This window comes from Armigeres subalbatus, chromosome 2, assembly GCF_024139115.2.
Source record: "Armigeres subalbatus isolate Guangzhou_Male chromosome 2, GZ_Asu_2, whole genome shotgun sequence".
NCBI lineage: Eukaryota > Metazoa > Arthropoda > Insecta > Diptera > Culicidae > Armigeres > Armigeres subalbatus.
Window position 1 is genome coordinate 294,646,681 of NC_085140.1, and position 14,746 is coordinate 294,661,426.

At 42.0% G+C, this 14,746-nt stretch overlaps 1 protein-coding gene across 4 annotated transcripts in view; it reads left to right on the top strand.

The window, feature by feature from the left end:
* The window catches only part of LOC134212432 (6-phosphofructo-2-kinase/fructose-2,6-bisphosphatase 1-like), a 319,297-nt gene that overhangs the window by 288,728 nt on the left and 15,823 nt on the right, over positions 1-14,746 (top strand). For 2 of the 4 annotated variants that reach the window (XM_062690280.1, XM_062690281.1), the window contains 3 exons: positions 4,845-5,012; positions 13,876-13,955; positions 14,352-14,735. In XM_062690280.1, coding sequence (XP_062546264.1) covers positions 4,845-5,012; positions 13,876-13,955; positions 14,352-14,735 — 632 coding nt within the window. Of the gene's footprint in view, positions 1-4,132; positions 4,384-4,567; positions 4,711-4,844; positions 5,013-13,875; positions 13,956-14,351; positions 14,736-14,746 lie in introns of those variants that run through there. The other 2 variants (XM_062690282.1, XM_062690283.1) reach the window with 2 other exon arrangements.

Sequence of the window (14,746 nt, forward strand, 5' to 3'; positions counted from 1 at the left end):
GCTATCGTAGTTTCTGTTTTCATGGAAATATTCGAAAATCTAACGACAATTACAAAAATAGCATCGTATTCTCGGAAATATCAGATCATTCAAGGCAAATGATTCATGTCATATTGTGTTCAGGTTCTGATAAAAGTTTGTTGCTAGGTGCGTTTATCAGTAACAAACTCTGTTGATGACAAAGGGTATATTGGTAGGCGTTTCTCGAATATTGATTCCCTGTTAATGACAATTCTATTTTTGCTGATGAGCGATTTGGTTTTCGCCATGGGCATTCAACCACTCATCGGATATTAAGAGTTATGAATTTAATTCGAATCAACAAATCTGAAGAATATTCGGTTGGAGTTGCTCTTCTTGATATAGAGAAAACATTTGACAGTGTTTGGCATTAAGGTTTAATTGTAAAATTGATGAATTTTTTATTTTCTTCTGTACATTATTAAACTGATCCAAAATTATTTATCAGAGCACTCACTGCTGGTAAACTATCAGAAATCGAGATCTGATAGATTACCTGTAAGAGCTGGTGTTCCCCAAGGGCCCATATAGTATAACATTTTTACTTCTGACTTACCTGATTTACCACCAGGGTGTCAGAAATCTTTGTTTACAGATGACACGGGCCTTTCCGCCAAAGGGCGAAGCCTTCGTGTCATTTGTAGTAGATTGCAAAAAATATTATTTCCACTTACTTGCAAAAATGGAAAATTTCCCCGAATGCTTCCAAAACTCAGCTTCTAATTTTCCCACATAAGCCGATAGCTTCTTATTTGAAACCTTCTAGCAGACATATTTTCACTACGCATGGGGCTCCAAATAATTGGTCTAGCGAAGCTAAATATTTAGGACTTCTACTAGATTAAAAACTAACTTTATAAAATCACATTGAAGGCGTGCCTATATCCACTTATGAACAAAAAATCAAAACTTCGTCTTAAGAGCAATTTGTTTTTATTTACACCGACTAGTTGCCGGTTACGCTTTCATCACATGGATCAACTGCGTGCTTTGCAGAGCAAGACCAATTGTTGCTCGAGCCTTCCCATCCTTTACCAGCCATGCCGCGTTCGTCTCTGCTGACTTACTGCAGGTTACCTTCTCCAGCAACTCTTCCTTGATCAGCACCAGCTCCATGAGGTAGCTCCACATCGCATAATTGGTTTCTCTAAGCTTTTCCATCAGTACCTTCGTAAGCGCCATTGTACAATATTTCCGCACAAATCTTCCTGGGCCCATAACCTGATGAACAGAACCGTAGAACTAAAACGAATAGATTCGAAAATTATTTTAAGCTTTTAGTGCAATGTATTTACTTGTCATAAGACTCGTCGAGTCAAGTACAAGACACTGAAGACGACCTTAGTGTTGAGATCGAAATACGTATCTGTCAAAAGAATTAAAATCAGAGAACACCCGCTCGCTCAACCGGTGATTGGTAGATTTTCAAACAATTCTGTATAAGATCCTACCAAAACCTGTATAAGAACTGGACATATGCGAAAACGCTAGATTCTTTTATAAATATTATATGAACCTTACAATTTCGCAAGCTTTTCTTGCAATTTTTGTTTGTAATCTTATATTGTATAAGAATCTAACAATGTTGCATATGCCCAGTTCTTATACAGGTTTTGGTAAGTTCTATACAGAAGTGTATGAAAATCTAACAGTCGCTGGTTGGGTATATCAATCGAAGTGGTTTTAATGGACTTCAATGCCATGAAAACCTTCTCCAGACTCGATACTAGTTCATCAGTTACTTCAAACAGAGTATGCTCCTTATTGATGAAATTATTCAAGCTACGGCGCATTTCTCTGTTTTTGGTCCATAGCATACAACTCTTCTATGGAGATGAAGCCTTGTTCCCGTCAGATTCAGAAAATGATGTGTGGATCGGAACTTAAACAAACTTAATCAGCTGGTGACGGGAAGCGATCGAAAGCCCAGCAGAATTCGAAAATTCATTTCTTTACTTTGAAGCCATCTCATCTCTTGATGTCTCGACGCTCATCTACTCGTTTTAGAATTGCATCGTGCAAATTCGAAGTTAAAGGGTTTTGCTGTCTATTCAGTTCAGATAGCAAAAAGTCTAGTCAACAACATTACGTCACGACCCTTCAGCGCCTCCGATATCACCCCAACAGGCTGGGGAGCGTCGAATATCGATTGAACCAGATCCAGATAATTTTTGATTATGTACGTACTTTTATTCTTATGGAGCGATTTCACAGTTCACTAGTTTTCAGAACATCCTGAACGAGTTGAAGTTGTTCCCTAAACCGGTATTCATCCTTCCTCTGGAATTCGAACAATGTTTCGGATTCGTTTGAAAGTTTCTCCAAAATCGGTTTTATATAATCTGAATTAAATTCAACAATTGGTTAAGAAAATCAATATAATATAAGTTCAGATATTACCAAATGAGAACGAATTGAGTTCGTCATCTGATTTTTCACTACCATTGATGTCGTTGAAACAATCGTCGTCATCATTATCTGAACATTTTTATTCCGACATAATCGTCTTGAACTTGGGGGACTTCGATGAAGAACGTCATTAATAGCGAGGTGCGACAACTTGGGACAACTTCGGCTTTACGGATCGTTTCCGGCGGAGAAGATAAAGCAATCCGTGGAACAGCTGTTGACGAGTTGTGACATTGAACACAATTTCGTAGCCGCAGTTGATCGCACATCGGATGGCGCTTCGATTATTGTGAAATCTGGAAAGCTGATTCCTTATTTTCATCAGCTGTATGTTCGCTCCAAAAACAAAATAGTCAGAAGGCTAGGAGACCTATATTGTTACTCATCACTCTCTCGACGAATTGAGAAGATATCTGTGATTGCTTGTTTGTGTATGTTTGTATGTATGGGTGTGCATAAGACATGCGGGAAAATAAAAGCCGATGGGCTAACAAACTAGAATCGGTGCAATTATGCAGAACATACATTCATTAATTTATCTTAAATATTTTTGTTATCATGTATTTTTTATTTTCGGGAAATCCCGGGATTTGCATGAAAAATCCCGGGATTTCCCGAACAAGACCCTCTAATTACATCCCCCCACTGAAACATTGCCGCCTCGCAGCTTAGTGTTATCTAAGCACTTCCACAGTGATTAACTGTGAATTTTCTAAGCCAAGTTACCATTTTTACATTCGTATATCATGAGGTCCGGGAATCGAACTCAACTTCCTTCAGCATGGTCTTGATTTATAGTCGTGCATCTTACCGCATGGCTAAGGAAGGCCCCGAAGAACTCGGGTTGCACTCATCTTTAATAGTTTGTCAAAGTTAGCGCCGATTCGTTTCCTGATTTCCATAAGTACGCAGCGCTAGGAACTAGTTTTAGTGCCAATTACTAAGTAGAGGTTAACAATTTTCACTTCATCAATAACTATTATCTTGCATTTATAATACAACATCCGCCATTTGTCTCGGGTACCCCCAGAGACTGGTGAAGGAACCCCCAGGGGTACATGTACCCCTGGTTGAGAACCGCTGGACTAAACTATTTGAGGTCTCCAACATTTTGCACTTTGGTGATATCGAAACCAAACCATAATAACTAAATAACATAATACCGCCATCAAGGGTAACAATGGGTCTGGGGGGTGAGAATGGGTCATCGCTTTCAACGGCAGTCTGGAGGTCGTAGAGAAAAACCGTTCAAAATGGTTTCTTATATTTTAGTCTTCTTGCCCTCAGATGCATTCAATCCAATCTGCAAGCTTTCTAAGTGGTTGAAACAGTGACCCATTCTCGCCCCAATAATGACGGTACCATAAAACTAGCTTTATCTTTGAGCAGCATTCTTTGTGAGCTGAAAATAGAGCTCCATAGTGTTACCAAAAATGAAAATCTCACAGCCCAAACATATTTATTAATAGCTATACCAAACTCACTGGTCATTAACCATATCAATTTAATTCACAAAACGTTTATTACGCAGTAGAACTCTTCGAAAGCAAACTGTAGTTACAATCTACGAAAAACGTGACGAAGACGACGACCACGATGTACGCCGACTACAACACAGCTTACAGACTGTCTGCCCCGTCTGCCCAGGCTAACTGTAACAGTAGTAAGCAAGCCAGCGATACTCCTCACGCATCTGCGCGCATACATCCGCACGGTCGGCGTACGGAGCGCGTGTATTTTCACAGCAGAAAACCAGTACCAACGAGGAGCAGCTAAAAAAGGAGCAAATCGTGCAAAGTGAAGTGAAATTTCCACTTTTGTTTTCAGTTTGTGCATCGCCTCTCGATGAACACATGAACTGTACCGACTGTCCGCACGTCGTCTCCTCTTCTACTGAGCACTGTGCTAATGATGCTGAGGCTGCTGCTGATGCTGAAGGTGGAAATGGTCAAAGTAAATATGCTGTTTTGTGATTACTTTCAACGAGTTGGGTGTCAGGTTTTCGGTGGACCAACCCATCGTAAAAGTCGATTAAAATCAGCCCTGACCGGAATAGAAAAGAAGTGATTGCAAGCGAGGGGTACCATCGACGCGGTTTGTTCAACTCTCACGAGGTCATTCACAAGAAGTCACAAGTTCAGCAGCTCTGTCGCTTTGAATTCTCGAAATCTACGAAATAAAGTGCGTTACATATGTATGAAACCATGTGTGCTGAAGAAGAAAATAAAGTCTGGTTTTCAGAGGATGTTTACGTTTTTAATTCCGTGAAAAATCAGCCGCGTAAAGATAGCTCTTTATTTTTATACCAATTCGCTATTCAGCCATTGTCCTTTAAATTATCACACAAAAACACAGTGAACCGCAAACAATCAGTGACTCTATAGAAAATGTTTTCTTCCTACTTTTCATGGCAGGACTACGTTCCGTACCGGTGGTGGCAACTAAACCGAATACTGGCTTGAAGCCATGCCCACTCCGGGCTCCTCTGGTGGTGACGACCGTGGGCCTGCCCTGTCGAGGCAAGTCCCTCGCCTCACACAAGGTCGCCCGGCATCTTAGTTGGCGCGGTGAAAGCGCTAAGGGTAAGTCCTTTATTTTTTATTTAAGTGTTAGATTAGAGTGTTCCGAAAAAAATCGCATTCATAACGTAGTTGTGCGTTTTAAATTTAAACAAGCTCGTAAAATACAATTGATCAAAATGCTAAAATCAAAGTCTCTAAATAAAATATTAACAAATGTGGGCAACGTTATAAATGTTGTCATTATTCAGATTCAGCACCGTTACTTTTCAACATTGTGAATATTTAGACGCCCTAACGCAGATTGGAATCAATACTTAAAAGTAACTCCCCACAACTCATCCATCTACCTACCGGCATCCACTCCGTTTGGTGGAAACTCGTGTCCGTGTGGAAAGTGAAAATAACCAGCCTGAATTGAGCTTCACGAATGACACTCGTCAAGGTCATGCCAACGATTTTACCGCCCCATGTTTCATGTTTTCGTTTTGATTTGATAAACTTCGGCAAGGCCGGCCTGCATTAGTCTGAATTGCTAGGTGAATGGGAGTAAGTAGGTAGTATAAGGAGCAGCAAAATAGATGTATCAAAACGTACTCCGATGTGTGACGTAAGCTCCGAAATCGTGCCGTATCCGGACGGACTAGGGATTCAAAGTTGATTGGCTCCACGTGGCGTTACTCATGGTTTAAATAATTTAAACTATTAAAAGAAAATCACTCAACATCGCTACACATTTTTTTGATCCTTGGGCATTGGGTTATACGATGCGTAGATTCAAAATGGAAAATGTTTACGTGAATGTGGCTGGGTTTCAATAAACTTTCCGTTTAAAATACTTAACGGTAGTAAAATATCCCTGGATGCAGAGGAAATCTCGCTTAACTTTTTAAAAGGACCTAAGTAACATTTTTTTCATGAATTAATTTGAATACTGTAATCAATAGCTTTCATGTTGTTCTATTGATTGCGCTATTCAAATTAATTTTGAAAAGTTAAGCGAGAAATAACTGCGAAAATGTTTATTTTTCCGCGAGGAAGGAATGCCAATAAAAGGAGATGCAATTCCGATAAAGGAATGAAATTCGTCCAGCAAAAGTTGCTTCTTGCCATCTTTTTGAATTTCGAAGATTTTTGTTGTTCAACAGCATAAAGATGGGTTCGGCCATTTCTCAAACGGGCGGCATGCGCCACAGAATGGGCATTCCCAGAAGATTGATTCATAGCGACAGCCTCCGTCGGCATTTTGTCGCAATGGATGTTTTCATACGCAAACGAAAATGTTCATTAGTTCTTTAAAAAGCGATAATTTATGTAACAACTGTAAAATAATGAAAATAATAAGATCTATCTCTCTACTATGCAGTTATGCTTTTCTTATTATCTTTTATATTAACGAGAAAGGCACGACTAGTTAATTGACTGCAACAACCTATCTTTGAAAAAAAATTTTTGCCTTTCTCGTAATGTATACAAAGTATACGTAAAGGCTATAGGATCACTCCAAAACCGAATTTTTGATAGAAGGCTCGGAGACCCATGGTGTTAAATGGTTCGATGTGGTTCGATGGGCCATTTTCTTCATAACTTTTAAGTGCAATGGCCAATCGTCATAAAATGCAATAGTAATCTACTAGATTTTGCGTTCTATCGAATGCAACTTGTAGGTTGTTGGTTGAGGATTACTATATAAAACACACATACGCACACACACATACACACGAACAGACGGACATTTGTTCAGTTTGTCGAGTCGATTGGTATACATATAACACTATGAGTCTCCAACTTACTTACTTACTTATGGATCCTGTACACCTCCGGTCGTGCAAAGGGCCGACTTGAAAGATCTCCATCCTGAGCGTTGCCCGGCTATCGCTTTAACCTGTTGCCAGGTTACCAGACCCAGCCCCACTTCCGATCCCGAATTTCTGTTGCTATCGGCCTCTGGTGACAACGACGATGGAGCTCGTTGTTTGAGATCCAGTTGTGCGGCCACCAGGCTCGAATTATATACCGCAGGCATCTGTTGATGAACACCTGCAGCCGTTGAGTGTTCTCAACTGATACACACCATGTTTCGCAAACGTATAACAGCACAGATTTCACGTTAGAGTTGCGTTGCGTGGTGCGTTCACTTATCTGCCTGTTCTTCCAGATATTTCTTAAACTCGCAAAGGCAGCCCTTGCTTTCTTGATCCGTGCTTGATGTGTCATGTACAAGACGTTAATAAGACCGGTTGTCCTCTACGGACACGAAACATGGACAATGCTCGAGGAGGACTTGCAAGCACTCGGAGTATTCGAGAGACGGGTGCTTAGGACCATCTTTGCCGGTGTGCAAGAAGACGGTGTGTGGCGGCGAAGAATGAACCATGAGCTCGCCCAACTCTACGGCGAACCCAATATCCAGAAGGTAGCTAAAGCCGGAAGGGTACGATGGGCAGGACATGTTGCAAGAATGCCGGACAGCAACCCTGCAAAGATGGTGTTCGCTTCCGATCCGGCAGGTACGAGACGGCGTGGAGCGCAGCGAGCGAGATGGGCAGACCAGGTGCAGAACGACTTGGCGAGCGTGGGGAGTATCCGAGGATGGAGAGATGCGGCCTCGAACCGTGCATTGTGGCGTCAAATTGTTGATTCAGTGTTATCTGTTTAGATGTTAACTAAATAAATGAGTTGAGCGGATGTCATGGGGTCAGCTTTGAGCATCTCGGCTGATATGCGGTCGACCCCTGGGGCTTTATTCGATTTCATGCTTTGGATGGCTGTTTGAATCTCTAGCAGTGATGGAGCTTCGGTATTGACGCGTGTTATACGTCGGATCCTAGGCAGATCATGCCGAGGTGGTGATGGCCTGGCTGGCACTTGAAAAAGTTGTTCGAAGTACTCGAACCAGCGTTTCAGCTGGTCAGTCGGGTCGGTCAATAACTGATCATTCGCGTCTTTCACAGGCATCGTTGCATTCATCTTCGCCCCGCTTAATCGTCGTGAGATATCGTAGAGGAGGCGAATATCCCCGGTTGCTGCGGCTCTCTCTCCTTCGTCGGCCAGAGAGTCTGCCCACGCTCGCTTGTCCCGTCAACATGGGCGTTTTACTTCCTTCTCAAGAGCCGCGTATCGTTGACGGGCTAAGACTTTGGCTCCTCTGGTTTTCGATCGCTCTATCGCGGCTTTGGCTTCTCTTCGCTCCTCTATCTTTCTCCAGGTATCATCGGTGATCCATTGTTTTCTCTGGGTGCGTAGTTCACCCAGATTATTCTCGCTGGTGGTGATGAAGGCATTCTTGATGGCGGTCCATTGGTCTTCCACGCTGCCACCTTCCGGAATATCTGCAGCACGCGTCTCCAGTTCTTCAACGAAGGACCGTTTCACCGTGGCATCTTCCAGTCGGCGTGTGTTGAATCGTCGTCCAACTCTTTCCTCCTGCCGACGAATCCGCGCAATGCGCAGGCGTATTTCGCCGATGAGGAGGTGATGATCAGACGCGATATCGGCACTACGTTTATTCCGTACATCAAGAAGGCTCCGTTTCCATTTTCGGCTGATGCAGATGTGGTCGATTTGATTTTCTGTAAAGCCGTCACGGGAGACCCACGTGACCTTGTGAACCGGTCGATGAGGGAAGAGCGATCCCCCGATCACCATGTCGTTATTACCACAAAATTCAGCGAACAGCTCTCCGTTTTCGCTCATTTCTCCGAGACCATGGCGTCCCATAATGCGATCATGGTTCGAGTTGTCGGATCCGATCTTCGCATTGAAGTCGCCCAAACAGATCTTGATATCCCCCTTCGGAATTCTATCTACGACGGCATTGAGTTGACTGTAGAAGTTCTCTTTGTCTTGCAGATCGGCAGCATCGGTTGGCGCATAACATTGGATTATAGTAAGGTTTCGGACCCGTGTTCTAAATCTGGCAACGATTATCCTTTCACTTATAGGTTCTCACTTCATAAGCGCAGAGTGTGCCTGAGCGCTTAGTGGGAAGCCAACTCTGCGACGCCGGGAAGCGTGTTCACCTTGTAAACCAGAGTATAGCAGAACTTGTCCCGACGGCGTTCTGTGTTCTCCAAAGTATGGCCAACGGACTTAACTCAGTCCCAGGATCTCAAGCTTCATGCGGCGTGCCTCATTGTCAAGTTGTGCCAATTTACCCTGCTGGGCTAGGGTTAAAAAGTTCCATGTTCCTATTCGTGTCCGTTGTTTCGCGCTAAGAGTCGTCGCCATAAAATCGGTCCGTATTTTTTCATTATCGGATTCTCGAACAAATTGATGTTTTGGGAATAGTAGGTTGTTGGCCCAAGGTTCCCTATCCACCGGGATGGGGCTGCCATCTTAGGTATAGCTTCCGGGGAATAGCATTTCATACTCAGCCGCTGGATGCCAGAACAGACGCTGTTGGAGCCGCACCTCCTTGGTGAACAGACGCTCGATCAGTTGGGTCAAATTTGTCCACCCAACAACAGGACTAGGGCCTGCTTGGGGACACATGCAGCTTTTTATAGAAGTTCAACAGAGCCCACTGTCGAACCCCACCACATCCTAGGCAGACCCCACAGGACGCACCCTCTCATTCTAGCTGATGTTAGAAAGACAACAGTACCCAGGCTACACTACCAGCTAAGTACGCAACCCTTAGCTGGCGGTCAATTGTCATCGGAAGACCCGTGGAAGCGTGAGTATTGGAACTTGTGAGGACCAGAGCTATGTTAGGCGGTCCTTCCCGGATGTCAACTCACCATTTCGTAGCCCTATGGGCCTCCAAGGCTTCTATAAAAAAGTTCGCTTTAATAGTGAAATGTGAAATGAAATAAAACTTTGTTGTACGAGAAATGCAAAAACTTAAGAAAAAGTATAAACATAGAAATAACGTTTATTTGAAGCTCAAGCGCTAGAAGGCATAACGGAGCCGAAAGTCAATTTAAATTTTATTACAATTTCATCTTTTGCTTCTTATGTTCGTATGTTAGTGTTGGGGAGCCGAAAAACTCGCGGCTTGGTCGAGGTTAAGAAGTACATACAAAAAAATAATTGGATGGGATAGGGCCTTGATTATATTGGTGTCCGTAGGTGCAGTCTTTCCATGATGATTGGTGTGGTTCAGAACAGGGGCAAACAGTAATGATACAAGCAACACGTTTCTACCGAGCGGAGTGGGAGAAAACAAGGTGGACATGGCCCTACGAATGGATGGAAAGGGAATTGAACAATGACGTTGATGCGCTTCAAAAAACTGTGAACAAGGGCCATGTAGTCAAGATCAAGCTTTCCCAACACATCTCTAATGTCCTCATTGTCTGGTTTCCCTCGGGCCCGGAGGGATGCATTTAAATCGGACCTAGCAATACCGTATTCGGTTCCAGACAACGTGATTGATACTACTCGATAGGAATGCACGTTTAGTGAGTAGAGGTTGGACATTAGTCGACACATTACCTTAATAAAGTTTCGGCTAAGGTCCAACCCCTTGAACAAAGGTCTTTTCGAAACCTGCGGGAGAATGGAATGTAACCACCTACCCAAATCTCCTTCATCCCATTTTCGTTGCCAACTGAGCAAGGCCTGCTGACGAGAAATTGAAACCTTCCATAGTGCCCACCTTGGCAAGTGAGTCCGCTCTCTCATTACCCGGGATCGAGCAATGTGAAAGGACTCCTACCAAAGTGATAGTGTAAAAGCGATTCGATAGAGCACTCAATATGGATCGTATTTCGCTCGCTCGTGCTGTACCGGCCTCATTGAACGTATAGCCTCTATTGAGCTGATACTATCCATAAAAATGAAATATTGATCAGAGGGAAGAGAGGCAATTCGCTCTAATGCGCAGTGTATAGCTGCTAATTCTTCCTGAAACTTAGATTTGAGGTGGATAATCTCCGTTTGAAACATTTCAGGTACATTTCGTAAATCACATCATTAAACGGCGTTGAGAAAATGAATATTTCGTAACTTCTATAAAATCAGCGAATAGGCTGTGATGGTCTTAGATTTCATCAACATATTTAACAGGTTTACATAAACTGTGATTGTGATTGCTTCTCCTTTTCAAAAGTGTCATAATACCAGTGTTCGTTTCCTGGCATTGCCGGTGTCGGCTCCATCAGTTATAAGGCCACTTAGGTCCAAGTTCCTTCACACAGGTCTTAACAGCTCCCTCAGGTATTATCCGGTATTCGTTCCACTCATTGGGATCAAAGCTGCCATTTCTTCAGTAATTTTAAAATGATCATCATCTCCCCTTATGAAAACAGCTACCATGTTTTTAACACCAGGATGTATTGCCATCGATTGCGCGAGAGTAGAATTTGAAGAAGGCAGGTGGGTGGCCATCGCGCCGGCTTGTTTGTTTGGAGTTCCCCTTTTTTAATACAAGCATCTGATTTGATTCTCATTGGGATCCAATGTCGTAATGTCAAAACAAGTCTACTCTGCGAGATAGGGATGACACCAACCTGGAAGCAAGCGGATTTTTCGCGTAACGTAGTTTTCAAATCTTCTGCAAGAACTTTTAATCTTAAGGAGGAAGTAAAGTTGGCAACCAATAATCACGTTTTGCAAGTGAGTGTTTGTGCTGTCGCTCGGCCGCAACAGTTATAATTTTGCGACAGACAAAAAGAGACAAACGACACACTTTCTATTGTCCAATTGTTTCTTGAGCCCTGCTCCGAAAACTAATGCTACTCGAGGAGATTTTATCTTTAAGGCACACAATCCCGACATTAGCCGATGGGCATTGATCAAAGCATCCATTTCAAAATACGTAAAATATAATCTTTATTTCAAATTTAAATAAAAGAAATGATTGGAACACAATAGAAATAAAAGGCTCGAAAAACCAAACCGGTAATATCCTACAGTGTTTAGTAATAAATTATTAAAAATATGCTTCTCGAGTCACATAGAAAATCATGTGGGCCGGTTATGAAGTATTTTCTGCCACGGCGCGCGGGCCACAAAAAAATGGAGCCGAGGGCCGTATCCGGCCCGCGGGCCGTACGTTGGGCAGCTCTGCAATAGAATGTCAGTAGTCTGCTTGTACCCGTCAGATCGTTGTCGAGAACCATTTTCACCAGGTTACTGTCCGAAATTCTGGCTACTTAAATGTTATGAAAATCCTTATAATGATCAGGCACATATATCGTTATATGAAATAACCAATGAGCATTTTTTCTCGTCTGTGGTGAAATAATTACAATTAAAAGAAAGGCTTGACCTTTGATTGGTTGGCTAACAGCTTATTATTCTTACTCAATGATAACATTTGAATTTTATCGCAAAATAATACGTCTACAAACTTACAACCAAAACAGCGCCAAGTCGACACACTGATAAAATGTAAAAAGGCATTTTTATTGTGCAATCGCAGCTCAATTTGTTTCGCTGTTGGGCAGGCACGTTTTTTTTTGTTTTAGATGGTAATGTCATCTACTAGGTACAAAGCGTATTTTGTCTTTCGGAGATATCAGATATCCATTTGGGCCAGCTTCATACCAAGTGGACATGGTTATTAAGGCTTCATAAAAAATATGCATGAACTGATAATGATGGTATTACATGCAGATAGATGTCAGCCAACAAAAAAAAAACATTCATGTTAATATTCAGGTAGGCCGCACACGGTTTGAATTGAAAAAACCCATCCCATCAGTTTTCCCATAGAATATCGATATTCCCAAGATAGGATTAATATTATCAATACCATCAGATTCTCATCGCGTCAAACTGACTGACTCATTTCACGATTCATTTGTTTTCTTATCAGAAACCTGTTGCTGCTGTTGTTTTGTTTGCTCAGTTTATCACTTATCAATATCGAACAGCATACTAATTGTAGGCTACCAGTCAATGGAAAATCGCGTGCTGGCTAGATTATCCTATTTTTGTCAATCTGATTTTCATAAATGACGATGACCGACAACAATTATTAACGGTTTTTTTTTCTACTGACATTACATTGCTTATTTAGGATAAAAGTGGTCATTGCTAAGGCTCAGCAAATATCAACATTGAACACTATATCAAGTGAACTGGCTTTGGATATTCCGATTTGCTTTTATTCCCCACTAGTAGTATCAAAGTTGGGAAAAACTAAGCAGTAGAGACTATTTTTAAAAGAAAAATAATAAATTATGATTATTTTTCCACTGCGAGACAGAAATGTGCAGATATTAAGCAAATGAACAATCAGATTGGATGTTGCTTTTTGATGAGTTTTTCGAACGATGTCAATGATTTTTCGAACAACCTTCGGTATCTTTATAGACTTACTTAGGGGTCACATGCGCCAACTTAAAAAAGCTTCTTCCTGGGCGTGTGTCAGATTGGATGTTGATCGGCTTCTTTTATATCTTCATGAAAGCTACACATTTCTGCTATGTCATGCCGGGTTTTAGTTTATCACTACTTTGCAAATTTCAGTAGCTATTGGCTGCTTGGCTGCAAACTCGAAATATCTATATACATAACAATGAATTTCTGTCTGTCTGACCCTTATAGACTCGGAAACTACAGAACCGATCGGTGTGAAAATTTGTAAGCAGAAGTTTTGGGGCCGGGGAAGGTTCTTAAGATGGTTCAAGACTCCTCCCCACTTTGGAAAGGGGGCTCCCATACAAATGAAACAGAAATTTCTGCATAACTCGAGAACTAATAAGAGAATAGATCAATTTTAGGCGAAACGAAGTTCATCGGGTCTGCTAGTATAAAATAAAAACAGACATGTGTTGATGAACACCTGCTGCTCGTTGTGTTCTCCATTTACTTAACACGTTTCACTAGCGTAGATTTCACGTCGATCTGTTGCTATCTGGTTGCTGTCTGTTGCTATCTGGTGCTCAAGCTTAACAATGCTAAAATACTTATTTTCAAATAATTATTATCCTACTTTCCTTATTTAATGGCATTTCACTTCCTTATTTTGCAGTTTTCAATGTGGAAAATAATGCTACTATCGACACGTTACGTGAAATTTCAACCTTTTTCAAAGAGGGAAACAATGTTGCGGTAAGTAGAGTAGTAAAATTTTGAATTTTCGGTACAACTATGTTGTTCGAGAAATGCAAGAATGGAAATAAAGAAAAGTGGACGTTTCATCTTGCCCTGCCGATGGAACTGCTGAATCAGTTTCAATTAATCGTATTTGAAACTGATTGCAATACATTTGTTTTCTGGCCTGACTCAGAACTAAACTCAGTTAGCTCTAATTTGTCTGATGCAGTGGCGTAGCCAGGGGGGTGGTTTTGGGCATAAAACCCCCCCCAAAGACATCATTTTTAGAAGAAATTTTTTTTTTCGAAAAAAAAAATGTTCAGAAAACCCCCCCCAGACCAATTTTTTGGCTACGCCACTGGTCTGATGACAAAAAACGTATGATTCTATTTCCGCTATTCCCATTCCCAGATCATCGATGGAATGCACCTGACCCGACAATCACGCCAACTGTTGATCAACTTTTGCGAAGAACAACTATTCCACCATCTTATGATCGAGTTCAGCTGCAATGACAAATGCCTCCAGGAGAACATTGACGACACGGTTCTGTTCTACCACCAGCTGGATCAGAACATTGACTGGGAGCGGCGGATCAAGGAGAATAATGAGCGACATACGCGCCGTTTCGAACCGTGTTCTCCCCTCGAGGGACCACTCATTACGGTAAACAATTCCGAGGACCCGATGCACCACTCGGTGACGGCTCGCGGGGTTCGTGGTTCTATTCAGACCGACATACTCGGGGTTTTGGCCAGTCCGGTAATACGGCAGCAAACGTTCTACTTAAGTCGGGTATGTATAAT